The 17,639-nt window shown below is 31.2% G+C and overlaps 1 protein-coding gene across 1 annotated transcript; it reads right to left on the minus strand.

Annotated features, from left to right (window-relative positions):
- Positions 1 to 1,651: 1,651 nt before the first annotated feature.
- On the minus strand, positions 1,652 to 17,627 carry LOC139514257 (trafficking protein particle complex subunit 6b-like). Its single transcript, XM_071303201.1, has 6 exons — positions 17,351 to 17,627; positions 11,655 to 11,716; positions 10,630 to 10,747; positions 9,864 to 9,947; positions 2,606 to 2,699; positions 1,652 to 1,890 (listed from the first exon to the last, which is right to left on the minus strand). The coding sequence occupies exons 1-6, from the start codon at positions 17,429 to 17,431 to the stop codon at positions 1,859 to 1,861; spliced, it is 471 nt and encodes a 156-aa protein (XP_071159302.1). The 5' UTR covers positions 17,432 to 17,627; the 3' UTR covers positions 1,652 to 1,858.
- Between the last annotated feature and the right edge of the window lie 12 nt (positions 17,628 to 17,639).

Genomic DNA, 17,639 nt, shown 5'->3' on the forward strand with positions numbered 1-17,639 from the left:
ATGACACCTGCACTGGAGATGTTTTACAGTTCTTCCATACACTGACTATACTAGACCTATATGAGACATGGACTTGACCACCAAATCTTAACCTTGTTCACTGATCCTTGAAATGAGGTTGAGTCAGATGAAAACTATCTGACGGGTATGAGGACCTTACAAGGTACACACATACCAATTATAGTTATCCTATTACATTTTTTGTACTCATAATAAGAGAAAAATTATCATTTCAAAATATCTCAACTTTTTTTTTCAAGCAGTCACTGAACTATGAAAATGAGGTCAAGGACAATGTACATGTTACAGATGGAAACTTCATAACATAAGGCATCTATATATACAAAGTATGTAGCTTCCAGGTCTTCAACCTTCTAAAATATACAAAGTTAACACTGCGGCCGCCGTAGACTCCCCCACCGGATCACCATCCCTATGTCTAGCTTTCTGCGACCTAAGTCGCAGGCTGGACAAAAACTATTCAAACTCAAATGTAGATAAAACTCATTAAAGTGATATCAATGTTATCACCACTGATGGCATATGACAGAATTCAGTAGTTGTTGTTGGTTTAGGACTGTAATATTTGTTTTTTTTTAATTTATTGTTGTCATAAAACAGGCTGTTGGTATTTTTTTGTTTGAATTGTTTCACATTTTGTCATGTCCAAGCCTTTTCTAAGCTGATCTAGACTACCCTATGTTTTTTGCTCATTGCTGACAGGCGCGTAGCTCCCTATACGCTAACAGGCAGTTGCGTGCACATCGATTCGGCATGCAAAAAAAAATTGGCAAAATAAAAATTTATAGATTGAATGTTAAAGGAAACACCTATGTTGTCACTTTTTTAATTGATGAAATATCATTAAATAACAGCATTTGGTTTCAAAATAAAAGTGTTATTGGAGATTATGACAAAATCGGACAGTAACTTGTATCTTCTACAAGATTTGAATTTGTAATACTCAGTCTAAGACATGTAGTTTTTGGAGCACATTTTACAGTGTACGGTTCATCAGTTTGGAATGAGATGTACCAATCGGCATTAGAATTATCAGAACCCTTCAATATCGTTGAAAATATGCCGAGGCGATGTGGTCGACAGACTACCAGAGCCAATCACCCTGCAAACACGCCAAAACAGTATTGGAAAGTCTCATTATTTTTTGCGTATGTTGAAAACAAAAGTACGATCAACAGTTACTAGCATTACTGCATATTCATTGGCATTTCAGTGTGAATATTGACAATTAAAGTAATAGAGAAGTTTGTTTCTGCCTAGACCGGAAGAGCAGATTTTGGACAATTTTGAGTAAATTCTGTATCACAAATATGTGTTGTTTATGTATTACTCTATTCAGAAGATTTATTAATTTACATTCATAAATTTTTTATATGATAAGTCCTATCTACATATAGCTCCTCTTTTAACCGTCCTATGACCGAAAACCGGAAAAGAAAACATTTTTCTGCATAAAGGGTTCCCAAAAATTTTTAGTTGCTTGCACATTGTTTCTTTCTAGCTACGCCCCTGGTTGAAGTCTGCAAAATACCTGTAACATACATCCAGGTCATTGTGACTCTAGTAGATAGTTGTCTCATTTGCAATCATATAAAATTTGCATATTTTCATAAAGACAAATTAAAACCAATTAAGATTTTCAGCATTTATGTATTATAAATCACTCTTTCTCAGTCTCACTCAGAACTTCTGTCATAATCTTTCATCATTTAAAACTTTTATATACAATGGATATTAAGAAAATTAGAGCTGGTTAGTACGATCAGCAACCAGTTCAGTTCTGTCACATTATGTTTATCACATCAATTATATTGCACAAGTTGTGTTACAGGTTTCATCAAGTCCTTTGTATCTGTATCTGAAATTTACCTGAAATTGAAGTAAAATTTATAATATAAAGATTATATAGGTGATTTTTTCAAAGTATGCCCTAATCTAATAGTCAAAATTATTGATGTATGCCCTAATCTAATAGTCAAAATTATTGATGTATGCCCTAATCTAATAGTCAAAATTATTCATGTATGCCCTAATCTAATAGTCAAAATTATTGATGTATGCCCTTATCTAATAGTCAAAATTATTCATGTATGCCCTAATCTAATAGTCAAAATTATTCACGTATGCCCTAATCTAATAGTCAAAATTATTCATAACTTTGCAATTCTACTGAAATTACTAATATTTTATTGGTGTATTATCAATCTAAAGAATATATTTTAACTAAAACTGTAAACATTTATTAAAGTTCATATATTTTACATCTGAATCTAATTAAAGTCTGACATTAATATGAAATAGGTGCCAAGTTCCCCCTAAATCATATATTTTTTTTTAAACAGAAACTACCCAAAGAGTGATAAATACTGGTACATCTGTTTACATTCAATATGTACATGTACAGTAATGTCTTAAGTTTTCTAGATATTCATATAAACCTTAAATACCTTTTCCCTGTACCTATCATTTTTATAGTTTAGTTTTCTTTACACTTAAAGTCTATGACAAAAGGTATTTGCAGTACATAGTCAATAATAATTTTCATGTGATAAGTTTATATTCACATTCAATGTTCTATACATACATGCAGGCATAGCTGTGACCTCTGCTGTCACAATACTGTTGATACCAAGGTTAGCTAAAGCTCCTCTCATTAATCCACATGGCAATGCAAGAAGCTGAAATATAAAATAAGAAGAATGTGTCCAATGTACACAAATTTCAGAGGAGGTAGAAAAAGCATCAAAGCTAAATAATCTCCACTGTGCAACAAGCTATGCTGATTCCTGCATCTAATAATTTTCAACAATGCATTTTGAATTAGTTGAAATTTCACTGATATAGCAAAGAATTTAAATGAAATACATTGATTTTCTATTTAGAAAATCTCCCAATATACAAATATATGCAGGGGCGGATCCAGAACCTTGATGTCTGGGGGGCACCATGAAACCAAAATTTTAGATTTTTTAGAGATGTATATACGGTATATGCGAGTGTGAGTTTTTTGGTTTTTTTTTTGTTGTTGTTTTTTTTAAAAGGGGGGGGGGGGGGGGGGGGGGGAGGTAAGATCATCAATTCTATATCTCTATATTTCTATATTTTTTTTTATTGTTTTTACTATTTCACTTTATACTTTCTTTTCCTGCCAATTGATCTGTTATTATATTTGTCCTCATATGCATCAAATATTTGCCAATGGACGTTATTAACAACATACAATCAATCAATATTTTCTTCATCACCTCTATATTTTTTTGGCCTTGCTTCCAGACTTACTTTTTTGTACATTATTCTAATATCTGTAAAACACCTTCATATCCTTACAAATGGTGACCTTTTTTAGCCTCATTAATTAACAGCCAGTATAAGAAGTCAAATCAAGCTGTGATTCATTTCCGCTCTAGATATTAAGAAGATTGAGTAGCAATAAAATTATGTTAAACATTTTTTTTTTGGTGACCTGAACTGGGGGGGCACATGCAATACTGTGCAATTGAAGATTTCTTGCTATTGCGCAATACTGTGCAATTGAAAGTTTCTTGCTATTGCACAATACTGTGCAATTGAAGATTTCTTGCTATTGCTGAATACTGTGCAATTGAAAATTTCTTCCTATTGCACAATACTTAATATAATAATTTTGGATCCTGATTTGAACCAACTTGAAAACTGGGCCCATAATCAAAAATCTAAGTACATGTTTAGATTCAGCATATCAAAAAAGCTCAAGAATTCAATTTTTGTTAAAATCAAACTTAGTTTAATTTTGGACCCTTTGGACTTTAATGTAGACCAATTTGAAAACGTGACTAAAAATTAAGAATCTACATACACAGTAAGATTTGGCATATCAAAGAACCCCAATTATTCAATTTTTGATGAAATCGAACAAAGTTTAATTTGGACCCGATTTGGACCAACTTGAAAACTGAGCCAATAATCAAAAATCTAAGTACATTTTTAGATTCAGCATATCAAAGAACCCCAAGGATTCAATTTTTGTCAAAATCAAACTAAGTTTAATTTTGGACCCTTTGGACCTTAATGTAGACCAATTTGAAAACGGGACCAAAACTTAAGAATCTACATACACAGTTAGATTCGGCATATCAAAGAACCCCAATTATTCAATTTTTGATGAAATCAAACTAAGTTCAATTTTGGACCCTTTGGGCCCCTTATTCCTAAACTGTTGGGACCAGAACTCTCAAAATCAAACCCAACCTTCCTTTAGTGGTCATAAACCTTGTGTTTAAATTTCATAGATTTCTATTTATAACTTATGTCCAAGATTCCATCTTTAATACTTAAAGGGCTTTGATAAGGGTTGGATATATAACTGATTGATTACAAATTATGAACAAGAATTAGGACTCGTATAAAAGAGGGATGAAAGATACCAGAGGGACAGTCAAACTTATAGATCGAAAATAAAAAAAAACGGTCTGGCTAAAAATTAAAAGACAAACAGACAAACAATAGTACACACAGAAAACTAAAGATTAAGCAACACAAACCTCACCAACGAACCCACCAAAAACTTGGGGTGATCTCAGTATAAAGTATTTTTTATACGACCGCAAAAATTGAAAATTTTTTGGTCGTATATTGGTATCACGTTGGTGTCGTCGTCGTCATCCGAATACTTTTAGTTTTCGCACTCTAACTTTAGTAAAAGTGAATAGAAATTAATGAAATTTTAACACAAGGTTTATGACCACAAAAGGAAGGTTGGGATTGATTTTGGTAGTTTTGGTTCCAACATTTTAGGAATTAGGGGCCAAAAAGGGCCCAAATAAGCATTTTCTTGGTTTTCGCACTATAATTTTAGTTTAAGTATATAGAAATCAATAAAATTTAAACACAAGGTTTTTTATGACAACAAAAGGAAGGTTGGGATTGATTTTGTGAGTTGAGGTCCCAACAGTTTAGGAATTAGGGGCCAAAAAGGGCCCAAATAAGCATTATTCTTGGTTTTCGCACCACAACTTTAGTATAAGCAAATAGAAATCTATGAAATTTAAACACAAGGTTTATGACCATAAAAGGAAGGTTGGGTTTGATTTTGGGAGTTTTGGTCTCAACAGTTTAGGAATAAGGGGCCCAAAGGGTCCAAAATTGAACTTTGTTTGATTTCATCAAAAATTGAATAATTGGGGCATTGATATGCTGAATCTAACTGTGTATGTAGATTCTTAATTTTTGGTCCCTTTTTATACGACCCCAAAAATTTTATTGCTATCACGTTGGCGTCGTTGTCCGAATACTTTTAGTTTTCGCACTCTAACTTTAGTAAAAGTGAATAGAAATCTATGAAATTTTAACACAAGGTTTATGACCACAAAAGGAAGGTTGGAATTGATTTTGGGAGTTTTGATCCCACCATTTTAGGAATTAGGGGCCAAAAAGGGCCAAAATAAGCATTTTCTTGGTTTTCGCACAATAACTTAAGTTTAAGTAAATAGAAATCTATGAAATTTTGACACAAGGTTTATGACCACAAAAGGAAGGTTGGGATTGATTTTGGGAGTTTTGGTTCTAACAGTTTAGAAATTAAGGGCCAAAAAAGGGCCCAAATAAGCATTATTCTTGGTTTTCGCACAATAACTTTAGTTTAAGTAAATAGAAATCAATGAAAGGAGTAGGTCCGGTAAGGGCCGATTTTGGCCTCAATTTTCAAGTTCATCTGACGAAATATTTTAAACACTTTTTAAACACTTAAGTGTCTATTTCAATTGATTTAATTAGTTTTTGTGAAAAATTTTAACTGATTAAGTCATTAAAAACGCTCCGATTCAAGCTAAAATATGAAAAATCTATCAAATTTGCCAAAAATCGTCACTTTTCAGATGGTTTTTGTCAAAAATGAAAGTGGCCGCATCCGTGTTCATCCTCAACCTTTATATATATTATGTATTATCGTCAAATACAACTTGCATTTCAATATTATGAATGAACATGAATGCGGCCACTTTCATTTTAGACAGAAACCGTCTAAAAATTAACTAAAATGCTAATTTTGAGAAGATTTCAGTAATTTAGCATGACTTTATGATGCTAGTACCCGATATATGTGCATTGTATTGTCAAAAACAGCCCATATTTATGTAGCAGAATCATTTTACTTTCCAATAAATAGCTTCATGATTACATTATCACAATTTTGTAAAACTGCTATATTTTGAGGCCAAAAAGGGGTCTTACTGAACCTACTCCTTTAAACACAAGGTTTATGACCACAAAAGGAAGGTTGGTATTGATTTTGGGAGTTGAGGTCTGAACAGTTTAGGAATTAGGGGCCAAAAAGGGGCCCAAGTAAGCATTATTCTTGGTTTTCGCACATAACTTTAGTTTAAGTAAATAGAACATATTTCAAAGATGACAGTAATGTGCACAAATGGAAACAATTTTAAATGAAGTGTTCCTGTAAAAGTGACAAGTTGTTTTGACATTCTGCTGAGGCAATTTTTTTTCATTTACAATGCATCATTATAGATACATATATATATATATGCATTTGTACAAGGAAACAATTAACTATATTAGTTTTTAATTAATGGCTTCAAGGTTATGATAGATAGATTGTTTATTCTCATAAAAACACATGCTGGTACAAAGGTAACATGCATTAGGATGATACACTTGTCAAAAATGGAATGAAATTATAAACAAATCTTTATTCATATACCTTAATTACAAGATGTGATTTAAAAGTAAGTGTATACCAGAATTTAAAAAAAATCTAATAATACGTTTGCATTGTAAAGCAGCTGTATGTCATAAACATGGAAAAGTTTAACTGTGAGTGAACTCGCCCAAGGATATCCCTGTCCATTAATTGTATTAGATCTTGACATTCACATCGCCTTCTGAGATTATTTTGCTTTATGTACATCCTCAATTTATATTTCTATAGTTATCAAAGGAACCAGGATTATAATTTAGTATGCCAGACGAGCGTTTCGTCTACATAAGCCTCATCAGTGACACTCATCAAAATATTTATTAAGCCAAACAAGAAAAAAGTTGAAGAGCATTGAGGATCCAATAACTGTCTTTATTCTATCAATAAATATCCAGCCATTTAAATGGAGTTATGCTTACAAGGAATATGGACAGACTGAGAGACAGATTGAAAAGGTGATTGCTATATATTTCCTCCTCCTCAAATAATAAAAAAACCACATTGGTAGGGAGTTAAAGATATTGATGGATTCTGAAATCTAAATGTCCATGTCAAATACCTCAAAATGAAAAAGAAGCAAATATACAACACAAAAATCTACAGTTGGTCAATGAATACTCTGAAACACATCAAACGAATGAATAACAACTGTCATATTCCTGACTAGGTAAAAGTACAGTTCAAGGGTTAAAAACTAAAACCTATTAATTTTCAAATATATGGAGCAATACAGTACAGATTAAAGGGAAATATCTAAAACCTATAAAATTTTAACTGTATTAAGCAATAAAGCACAGTCCAAGGGGAATATCTAAAACCTATAGAATTTTAAATATATAAAGCAATAAAGCACAGTCCAAGGGAAATATCTAAAACCTATAAAATGTTAAGTATATTAAGCAATAAAGCACAGTCCAAGGGAAATATCTAAAACCTATAAAATTTTAACTGTATTAAGCAATAAAGCACAGTCCAAGGGAAATATCTAAAACCTATAAAATTTTAACTGTATTAAGCAATAAAGCACAGTCCAAGGGGAATATCTAAAACCTATAAAATGTTAAGTATATTAAGCAATAAAGCACAGTCCAAGGGAAATAACTAAAAGCTATAAAATTTTAACTGTATTAAGCAATAAAGCACAGTCCAAGGGAAATATCTAAAACCTATAGAATTTTAAATATATTAAGCAATAAAGCACAGTCCAAGGGAAATATCTAAAACCTATAAAATTTTAACTGTATTAAGCAATAAAGCACAGTCCAAGGGAAATAACTAAAAGCTATAAAATTTTAACTGTATTAAGCAATAAAGCACAGTCCAAGGGGAATATCTAAAACCTATAAAATTTTAACTGTATTAAGCAATAAAGCACAGTCCAAGGGAAATATCTAAAACCTATAGAATTTTAAATATATTAAGCAATAAAGCACAGTCCAAGGGAAATATCTAAAACCTATAAAATTTTAAATATATTAAGCAATAAAGCACAGTCCAAGGGAAATAACTAAAATCAATAATTTTTTAAATATATGAAAATGTATAATTATGTTCATGAGCAATCATAGCAATACTACATCTTTTGCTTAAATTCATTCAATATCTTTTTAAATTTTACTTAAAGGAAGATATATATCTTTTTTAATTTTACTTAAAAGGAAGATATCTTTTTTAATTTTACTTAAAAGGAAGATATCTTTTTTAATTTTACTTTAAAGGAAGATATCTTTTTTAATTTTACTTAGAGGAAGATATTTTTTTTTAAATTCTACTTAAAGAAAGATATCACAATATCATAATAGTATTCTTCATTAGCCGTTCCTTAATCATTTAACGACAGTTTGAAATCAGAATCAACATTGCCTGTTACAGTTACACATTCAAGCTACAAAAAAACTGAGAATTTCAAACAAATGATCTTCAAGGAATGAACTTCTGTTCAATTTGACACAACACTTAAGAAGACACTAAGTTTTATTCAAATGCAAAGAGTTTCTGGTAATTTATATAATATTAAGGAGTTTATTGAACCATGGTATGCATACATGTATGTACGAAATAAATTCTTTGTGCAGATTTTTTACATTAATTACAAATTCATAACAGTTAATGGACAAAAACATCTTATTCAGTGATTTTGAATTGAAAGAGAAAAGATTCTATTTTAAGGTTTTGGTATCGAAGCTTACAGATCCTGACCTTGAAAAACAATCAACACAGAATTATGAGTAAGATGAAAGAGTGATGATAATTTGTTGTATTTTGATATTTCCCAACTTCCTAGAGATCCCTGTGTTTATCAACTTTGTCATAACAGTTGTTAAATAATTTGCACTGTGTGTTTTTTTAATTTCTAACAAGAAGGGTCGCTGTAAGGTCATTGCATTCTAAAAAGTCTTAAGATGAAGAGCAAAGAAAGACAATTATTCAATAGCAATACATTTCTGAAGATTTTGATAAATAACCAATTTCCCTTTAAAAAAACACTCAATGTTTATATGTTTTTATAATAAAACTTAACCAATTGTGAAAATAAATCATATTCATCTTTGGTGTCAAATCTAGGTACATAATTATGACTTTAACCAGCACAGTCACTGGGCTTTCAGTGAGGATAATAGCTTGTCCTTGGGCCCAGATAAGCTATAGAGACAGTTTGATAACTGAGAATTGAACCTTGATGTTGTATTGGTCCTAGATCATAACTGATATGTATTTTTAGCTGCCTGGCAAGGAAAAAATTACAACATCTTTAAAAATTATGATGAAGACTAAAGCATTATCTCCCCTTATCAAATGGCTTATTTTGCATTGTATAAAGACATATTATTCAAATCATGAAAATAAGCAAGACTGAACATAAATTTTGTGCAGAAAGGAAAAGAAAAAATATTGAGTAAAAAAATCATGGCACAAAATCATTATTTGCTCTTGACAAAACACAAAGCAAAGGAAGTGACCTTGTTGCTGCTCAAAAAATCATGAAGAGAACTTATCTACTGTTTCTGAACCTTCAGGGAAAATTTTCAATTTTACAAAAATATTGTGAATTCCTGCATATCCTGAGTTTGACATGATTGAAGAAAAAAGGTCTTAAATGGTATTTTCAATATCAATCAAGGGCGGTAAACAGGTATGTTGTCTTTGTACTTACTTTGGGTGCATAATCCATATATTGTTTACCATTGGATAGTTGTGTTAAAAATCGAAATTTATTATCTTGTAAAACATAAACACCCTGCAAAGAAAAAAAGTTACATTATTGATCTTTATTATATTATTAAACTGGGTGTGATACATGTTACAGTTTAATTAATAAATCTTTAAAAAGCATGAGACCTGGTAATCTTCTATCAAATTAATGAAATAGACTGTTTATTAAAATTCAATTATCAAAAGTGAGGATCTGTCATATCTTACAAGGTACATCATGGGAAATCTGCTACTCTATATACTCTAAAATATAGAGCAAACTTTAGAATTCTCTTCAACAATCTACAAAAACATTGTGTTCCATTTTTGAGACATCATGTGGTTACTTTACTTGGTGATAAGAATATAGCAAACTCAAATACATAGATGATTTTATTGACATCATCCTCGTATTGTGACAAATGAAGAACTGAGATCCATTGAACCAAATTTTTCTTATCCAATAGTAAGAAAGTGTAAACCAGAATAAGAAAAAAACATTTTTTATAACGATGAATTTTGTTACAAGCAAAACATAACAATGCAAAAAGTTTGAATTCAATAGAATAGAAATAAAATAGTTTTTACAACATATGAGTTATTGGTGAGTTGCTATCATAAAAAGTCCTTTCCAACAAAGAACTTACACTGAAAAGTGGCTTGAAAGTACAATTAGTCTTGACTAGAACTTTCTTAAACAAAGTTTACATGGTTTAGTTCCTTCTTACCTGATGATTTGTTCTAAGGTTATCGATTTGTTTTTTATACACAAAGTTCCATAGATCTTTACATATAAACTTCATTGTATCTAATTCATCTTTAAATCTGGTACCATCTTTTGTAAATCTAAAAAAGAGATTCAAAAATTAAAGTTATTGGCACTTTTTCATATGTTTTTAGTTACCCTGTATATATGTATACATCAACAAATTAATACATTGTACTGACTTTTCCAAAAGGACCAAAACACATATGAATATAGCCAATATAAAACATATATTTTGAAAAAAAAATTAAATCAAGTAACTTTCCACTTTAGAGAAACATATCAATTTGGAACAATAAACCAAGAAGTGCAACATATGCTATAAAATTAAGGAGATGTATGCTGAAATATTCTTTTCATTAATTGTTTCAGGTGATTGTAATATCTCATGTACTTACACATTTAGCAGTATTCCACTAGATCCACAACCTTACACTTGCAGAGTGTGTGAAATCATGGCAATGTATGTAATTTTTAAAAAACATGTTTAACCCCGCCACATTTTTGTGTCTGTCCCAAGTCAGAAGCGCTGGCTTTTGTTATTTTATATGTTTTTGAATGAAGTTCATCTATATGTTTTGGAGTTTAGTGTGACGTTAATTTCATTGAACTACATGAACTAGTAGGACCAGCAGAGCTGAAACCCACCTCTAGGTGCTGGATTTTCTTGCTGTGTTGACGTCCCATTGGTGGACTTCTGCTGTTTTCTACTCTTTGGTCAAGTTGTTGTGGCGTTGTCTCTTTGACACATGATGGGGAGTTTGATTATCTACATTTGTATTTTACAAGTCAATCAAGTAATAATTTCACATCAAAGATGAAATAAGACAGGTTTAATAAACAAACAGTAAGAGGCAATAGGGTAAAGTTTGGAAATCTACATGTACATGTATTAATAAAAAAAATTACAAACTAAAATTTCTGCATAAAGGGAACTAATTCTTCCTAAACTTAAATGGTCAAATATATTGTGGTACCATTAAATACCTTTCAACAAGGCTTTGTCCTATTCTGTATCCAATAGATTCCAACTTTGATAAACAGTTATCCTGAAAATAAAATATAAAACTACATGTATGTTATTAGACTTAAAGGTGTATAGTATACCAACATTAAAATAATCAAATGTTCACCTCTTTTTTTAACCTGTGTATAAACTCTAGTAACCATATAACCTCAAGTTTCCAAAATATTTCATAAAAACACCAAATAAAAAAAAGAATTGTGCTTTGAAACACCAAAGATATATGTCTATGACCTAGACATTATTTATTGTAATGAAATGTAGGATTTCCTACATTTCCTACAACTGTCAAATTCAAAGATTTTTTTTTAACTTATCATATGCAACTGGATGTGACATCAGTGATATTGTTTGCCCTGGAGAAAAATCCCAATTTGAAAAAAAATGGCTTAAAATTATTCCCAAAAAGACAACTTTTTTCGCAAACAGTGCAGTCACAGTAGTAAAAGTGCATGTATACAAACTGAAAAACACTAATTTAAACATTTTGCATGCCTAAAATGACTATATGACTATATGTGCAGATTTGAGGGTCTATTTATGTGTCATCACTGATAATAAGGGGTCTTATTTCAAATGACGGTTTACCTGTTTACCTCTTGAAAGGGGGTCTGCAAATTGAAGTTTAAGTCAAATTCCTGGTTTATTATAAATTTCCCAATTTGATAAAAATAACACTTATTTTCCCAATAAAAAAGGGTAGAGGTAATTTTGAAAAAAGCCAACAATATCACTTGACATACTGTGATTATGATGATTTGGTGGTATTACACTTAAATGTCATCCATTGATAATCTAATCATAACTTATGCAAGTTACTTTCAGACAAAATTTTCATTTGCTTATTGCAGATTCTGTAAATTTGTGCTTCTTGTACAAAATATAATATGCAAAAACACAGGTTTATTAGAAAAAGACCAAACAGAATATTTTATTAAATAATCTTACTGGCATTGGTGGAAGTTAAACATGTACTAGTGTCCACATAAAAAATAGTCTTCGATTTTGGTTGAAAAATTAGAAACAGAAAATGATTTTATATTTGTCAGTCAGACATGTGACAGCTAGAGTCACTGTGCTTAAACGGCTGTGGGTAACTTAAGTTACCCACAGCCCAAGATGGCGGACTCTAAACTCGTTGATATTTAATTCATACAAAATGTACCTTTTGCGACGTTTTTCATGCAGAATGTAAATATTTATAGGATTATTGAATACAGAAATGACTAACAATTACCATAAATTTGTTAATATAGAGTTCATTAAAGCGCAAGGTCAACTTTAAAAAATGCATAAGATGTCCGTAACTTTTTGATCGAAACTAAGCAGACTGTCCGTAACTTTATTTTTAGATGTGGGTAACTTTTGATTTAAAATTGTAAGAATTATAATTTCAACAATTAGAAGACAATTAACATCATATTTGTAACCTTCGCGGCCGTTTATACTACTCATTCACCACCAAATGTGATTTTATTAACGCATCATACTTACACCACAGATGTTTTATGTGGGGTTTGTGGTACTCCATCCTGGTTATGGTTTGAACTTTTATTTACTGATGTACGTCTTATCGACGTTTTTCGCTTGTCAGACCAAGGCTTTTCCATACTCTTTAATGTTTTGAGTTTAATTATATGTGTGCGGTTTACCTTCACCTCTGTTTCTTTCTATGTGTATTTTGATGAATACTCTTTGACGCGGCTCGGTATTTATACATCCCACCAGTTAGTTATAGTGTTATGATTTTTATACGACCGCAAATTTTGAAAAAATTTTCGTCGTATATTGCTATCACGTTGGCGTCGGCGTCGTCGTCGTCGTCCGGCGTCCGAATACTTTTAGTTTTCGCACTCTAACTTTAGTAAAAGTGAATAGAAATCTATGAAATTTTAACACAAGGTTTATGACCATAAAAGGAAGGTTGGTATTGATTTTGGGAGTTTTGGTCCCAACATTTTAGGAATAAGGGGCCAAAAAGGGCCCAAATAAGCATTTTCTTGGTTTTCGCACCATAACTTTAGTTTAAGTTAATAGAAATCTATGAAATTTTGACACAAGGTTTATGACCACAAAAGAAAGATTGGGATTGATTTTGGGAGTTTTGGTTTCAATAGTTTAGGAATAAGGGGCCAATAAAGGGCCCAAATAAGCATTTTTCTTGGTTTTTGCACAATAACCTTAGGTTAAGTAAATAGAAATCTATGAAATTTAAACACAATGTTTATGACCACAAAAGGAAGGTTGGTATTGATTTTGGGAGTTTAGGACCCAACAGTTTAGGAATTAGGGGCCAAAAAGGGACCAAAATAAGCATTTTTCTTGGTTTTCGCACTATAATGTTAGTATAAGTAAATACAAATCTATGAAATTTAAACACAAGGCTTATGACCATAAAAGGAAGGTTGGTATTGATTTTGGGAGTTTTGGTCCCAACAGTTTAGGAAAAAGGGGCCCAAAGGGTCCAAAATTAAACTTTGTTTGATTTCATCAAAATTGAATAATTGGGGTTCTTTGATATGCCGAATCTAACTGTATATGTAGATTCTCAACTTTTGGTCCCGTTTTCAAATTGGTCTACATTAAGGTCCAAAGGGTCCAAAATTAAACTTAGTTTGATTTTGACAAAAAATGAATCGGTTGGGTTCTTTGATATGTTGAATCTAAAAATGTACTTAGATTCTTGATTATTGAAGTTTTTTGGTCCAGTTTTCAAATTGGTCTACATTAAGGTCCAAAGGGTCCAAAATTAAACTTTGTTTGATTTCATCAAAAATTGAATCCTTGGGGTTCTTTGATATGCCAAATCTAACTGTGTATGTAGATTCTTCATTTTTGGTCCTGTTTTCAAATTTCAAATTCTACATTAAAGTCCAAAGGGTCCAAAATTAAACTAAGTTTGATTTTAACAAAAATTGAATTCTTGGGCCTCTTTGATATGCTGAATCTAAACATGTACTTAGATTTTTGATTATGGGCCCAGTTTTCAAGTTGGTCCAAATCAGGATCTAAAATTATTATATTAAGTATTGTGCAATAGCAAGTCTTTTCAATTGCACAGTATTGTGCAATGGCAAGAAATATCTAATTGCACAATATTGTGAAATAGCAAATTTTTTTTTAATTAGAGTTATCTTTCTTTGTCCAGAATAGTAAGCAAGAAATATCCTATTGCACAATATTGTGCAATAGCAAGAATTTTTTTTAATTGGAGTTATCTTTCTTTGTCCAGAATCAACTTAAATCTTTGTTATATACAATATACAATGTATATACACTTTTTACTACCAACTGATAAATTTAAATAATCTTTACCATTCAGTGATAACAAGCAGTTTTTTTACATCTTAATATTTTATGATGTATTTAAATGAGTAGTTATTGTTGCAAACTCCATTAGAAATTTGAATTGATATCAGTTTTGAAAAAGGGAAACGGGGATGTGAAAAAAAAGGGGGGGCGGGTTAAATTTATCTCATTTCAGATTTCATAAATAAAAAGAAAATTTCTTCAAACATTTTTTTGAGAGGATTAATATTCAACAGCATAGTGATTTGCTCAAAGGCAAAAAAACCCTTTTAAGTTCATTAGACCACATTCATTCTGTGTCAGAAACCTATGCTGTGTCAACTATTTAATTTTAGATTTAAAAAGTTTGAAGAAGAAATCTTTAATTGATTTGTAAAATCTTGGCATTTGTTTTGTGTAAAAAAAACCATGTTATGTCAAAAATTTGATCACAATCCAAATTCAGAGCTGTATCATGCTTGAATCTTTTGTCCATACTTGCCCCAAATGTTCAGGGTTCGACCTCTGCGGTCGTATAAAGCTGCGCCCTGCGGAGCACCTGGTTTTAACATGTTTCCTAGTATGTTTTTTTTCTCTCTTTGTATGTTATCAGGGGTTGTTAGACTATTAAATTACCCTTTTGTCCTACGTAGTTATTTATATTTTTATATACTATGTCGAATTGTTACACTATGTTGACTGCTCTTTTCCTTTTATTGTCACTGACTTTTACCTATAGTGTCTTTTAGTTTTATTCAGTTTAATGAGATTTAATGCAACTTGCATACAAATGAAATATGCAGCTAGCTGTAAAACTAGGTTTATTCATTTATACAAAATGTCCTTTTTTAAAGTTTTCCCATTTACTGTAAATCTTGGCCAGGGTGCCGCAATATCACCGTGCGCAACGTCCCAGTGTGTCCAGATTGACACCCCTTTTATTTTACTGTCAATGCTGATGGGATTTGTTTTTGTGGGGATGAGAGAAAAGTGTTTTTGGCTTTTTCAAAAAGACGGAAAAAGTTTGTGCACTTAAGTCTCGTATAGTCTATCCACTGCATGCCTGGGCAATTTGGGTTCCCCTCCAAAATCCCGGATTCACGCTACCCTTGTCGTTGCTGGCAGAAAATCAGTAAGTGTATACATGCTACATGTATGTGTAAAAAATACTTGTGTAGTCTACTTGTTCAAAAATAAAAACGAACAATGATGTTTCAACAGTTTATCTGCTATGATCGGAAACAACCCTCCGAACTAGGCGATTCGGGTACCCTGACGTTATACAAAATGAGACCCGAGTTTTGCGGATTTATCGTGATTTTTTTCATATTTTTCCCAATTTTGTCTTCCATCGATACAATGAATTATATCATACTAGACATCTACTTCGTTTTGTGAATATGTATTCGATGCAATCTCTATCATCAGTTTAAACATTACATCCGCGTATGTCGATTCTTTGAAAGTTACGGACATCTCTATTGGTATGATGAAAAAAGTTACGGACAAGTTGTTTTGAAGTTACGGACAGCCTAAGTGTTTTTTAAAATCGTGCTGTGATCGTTTATTTTGTAGAATTTAATCACCTTTCCAGTTTAGGGGTTTCCCTAAACGATTAATACAACTTTTAAATTCAGTTGTTTAATTGATGCATTCGTGGTATTGTTATTCTATAGAAGAAAAGTATCTAACCGACGCAAGGCGGCTCCATCTTGGGCTGTGGGTAACTTAAGTTACCCACAGCCGTTTAAGCACAGTGAGAGTGGAGATTTGGAAATTTTCAGCTGGAGTTTGGGTCTCATAACTGGAGATTTTTTATCAACCTTTTTATCGACGTACGCAATGTTTGTTTTTGTGTGTTTAAACTGCATATCTTCTTTTATTTATTAAAAGAACAAATTAGAAACAGAAAAAGGTTTTATATTCTTAAACAATTGTCCTCTCACATTATGTTTACTTCCGATAACTTCAATTTCAATGAGCATAATGAATTACTAACATGCTAAGTACAGGAGATTAACAGATCAAATAAACCTGATTTTTTACAAATACATGTAGTTAAAATATTAAGTTTTTATTTCAATAACTATTCAACTTTTTATGTTAATTTGAGATATAAGTTATGTTGATCTGTTATATACATTTGTATCTAATAAACTTGACCAAATTCCTAATATTAGTCAGACCGTACGCGTACGGTCCGACCGTATGCGTATATTGAAAAAGTACGCATACGGTCTAAATACTCATACGGTCTGGAACATGTCCAGTGTTCTACAACTATGAAAACAACAGGCATTATAAAATACATAAATAAAATTTAAGGATTCCCTTTAGTATAATAATAATAACAACAACAAAACATATTTACTTGATCTGGTTTCTCGCTTGATCGGTAAATATAATTAACTATTTCCATATGAAGATATTCTAATATCACTTCGTCTGCCATCTCTGTTTTTTACAGTAAAGTGTTCATCTGGAAACAAAATTATAATGTTGAGGTTACTACAATCAAAATTCATATAGTTGTTTTATCGTTTAGAACTTGTTTGATTTATTGAACAAATACAAAATAAGATATTGCTTGAATTTTACGTTAATATAACTGTAATTTATTGTGACTAGCCTTTAAATTATCCGTATATTCATACGTATCC

The sequence above is a fragment of the Mytilus edulis genome, chromosome 3, assembly GCF_963676685.1.
Source record: "Mytilus edulis chromosome 3, xbMytEdul2.2, whole genome shotgun sequence".
Classification (NCBI taxonomy): Eukaryota; Metazoa; Mollusca; class Bivalvia; order Mytilida; family Mytilidae; genus Mytilus; species Mytilus edulis.

What these genes read in the sequence shown, in the direction of transcription:
- LOC139514257 (XM_071303201.1), bottom strand. Translation starts at nt 17,431, where the DNA reads ATGGCAGACGAAGTGATATTAGAATATCTTCATATGGAAATAGTTAAT. An exon ending in CAAGCGAGAAACCAGATCAA is followed by an intron (nt 11,717 to 17,350) that starts GTAAATATGTTT and finishes TTTTATTTTCAG; the next exon opens with GATAACTGTTTATCAAAGTT. An exon ending in ATATGGATTATGCACCCAAA is followed by an intron (nt 2,700 to 9,863) that starts GTAAGTACAAAG and finishes TTTATATTTCAG; the next exon opens with CTTCTTGCATTGCCATGTGG.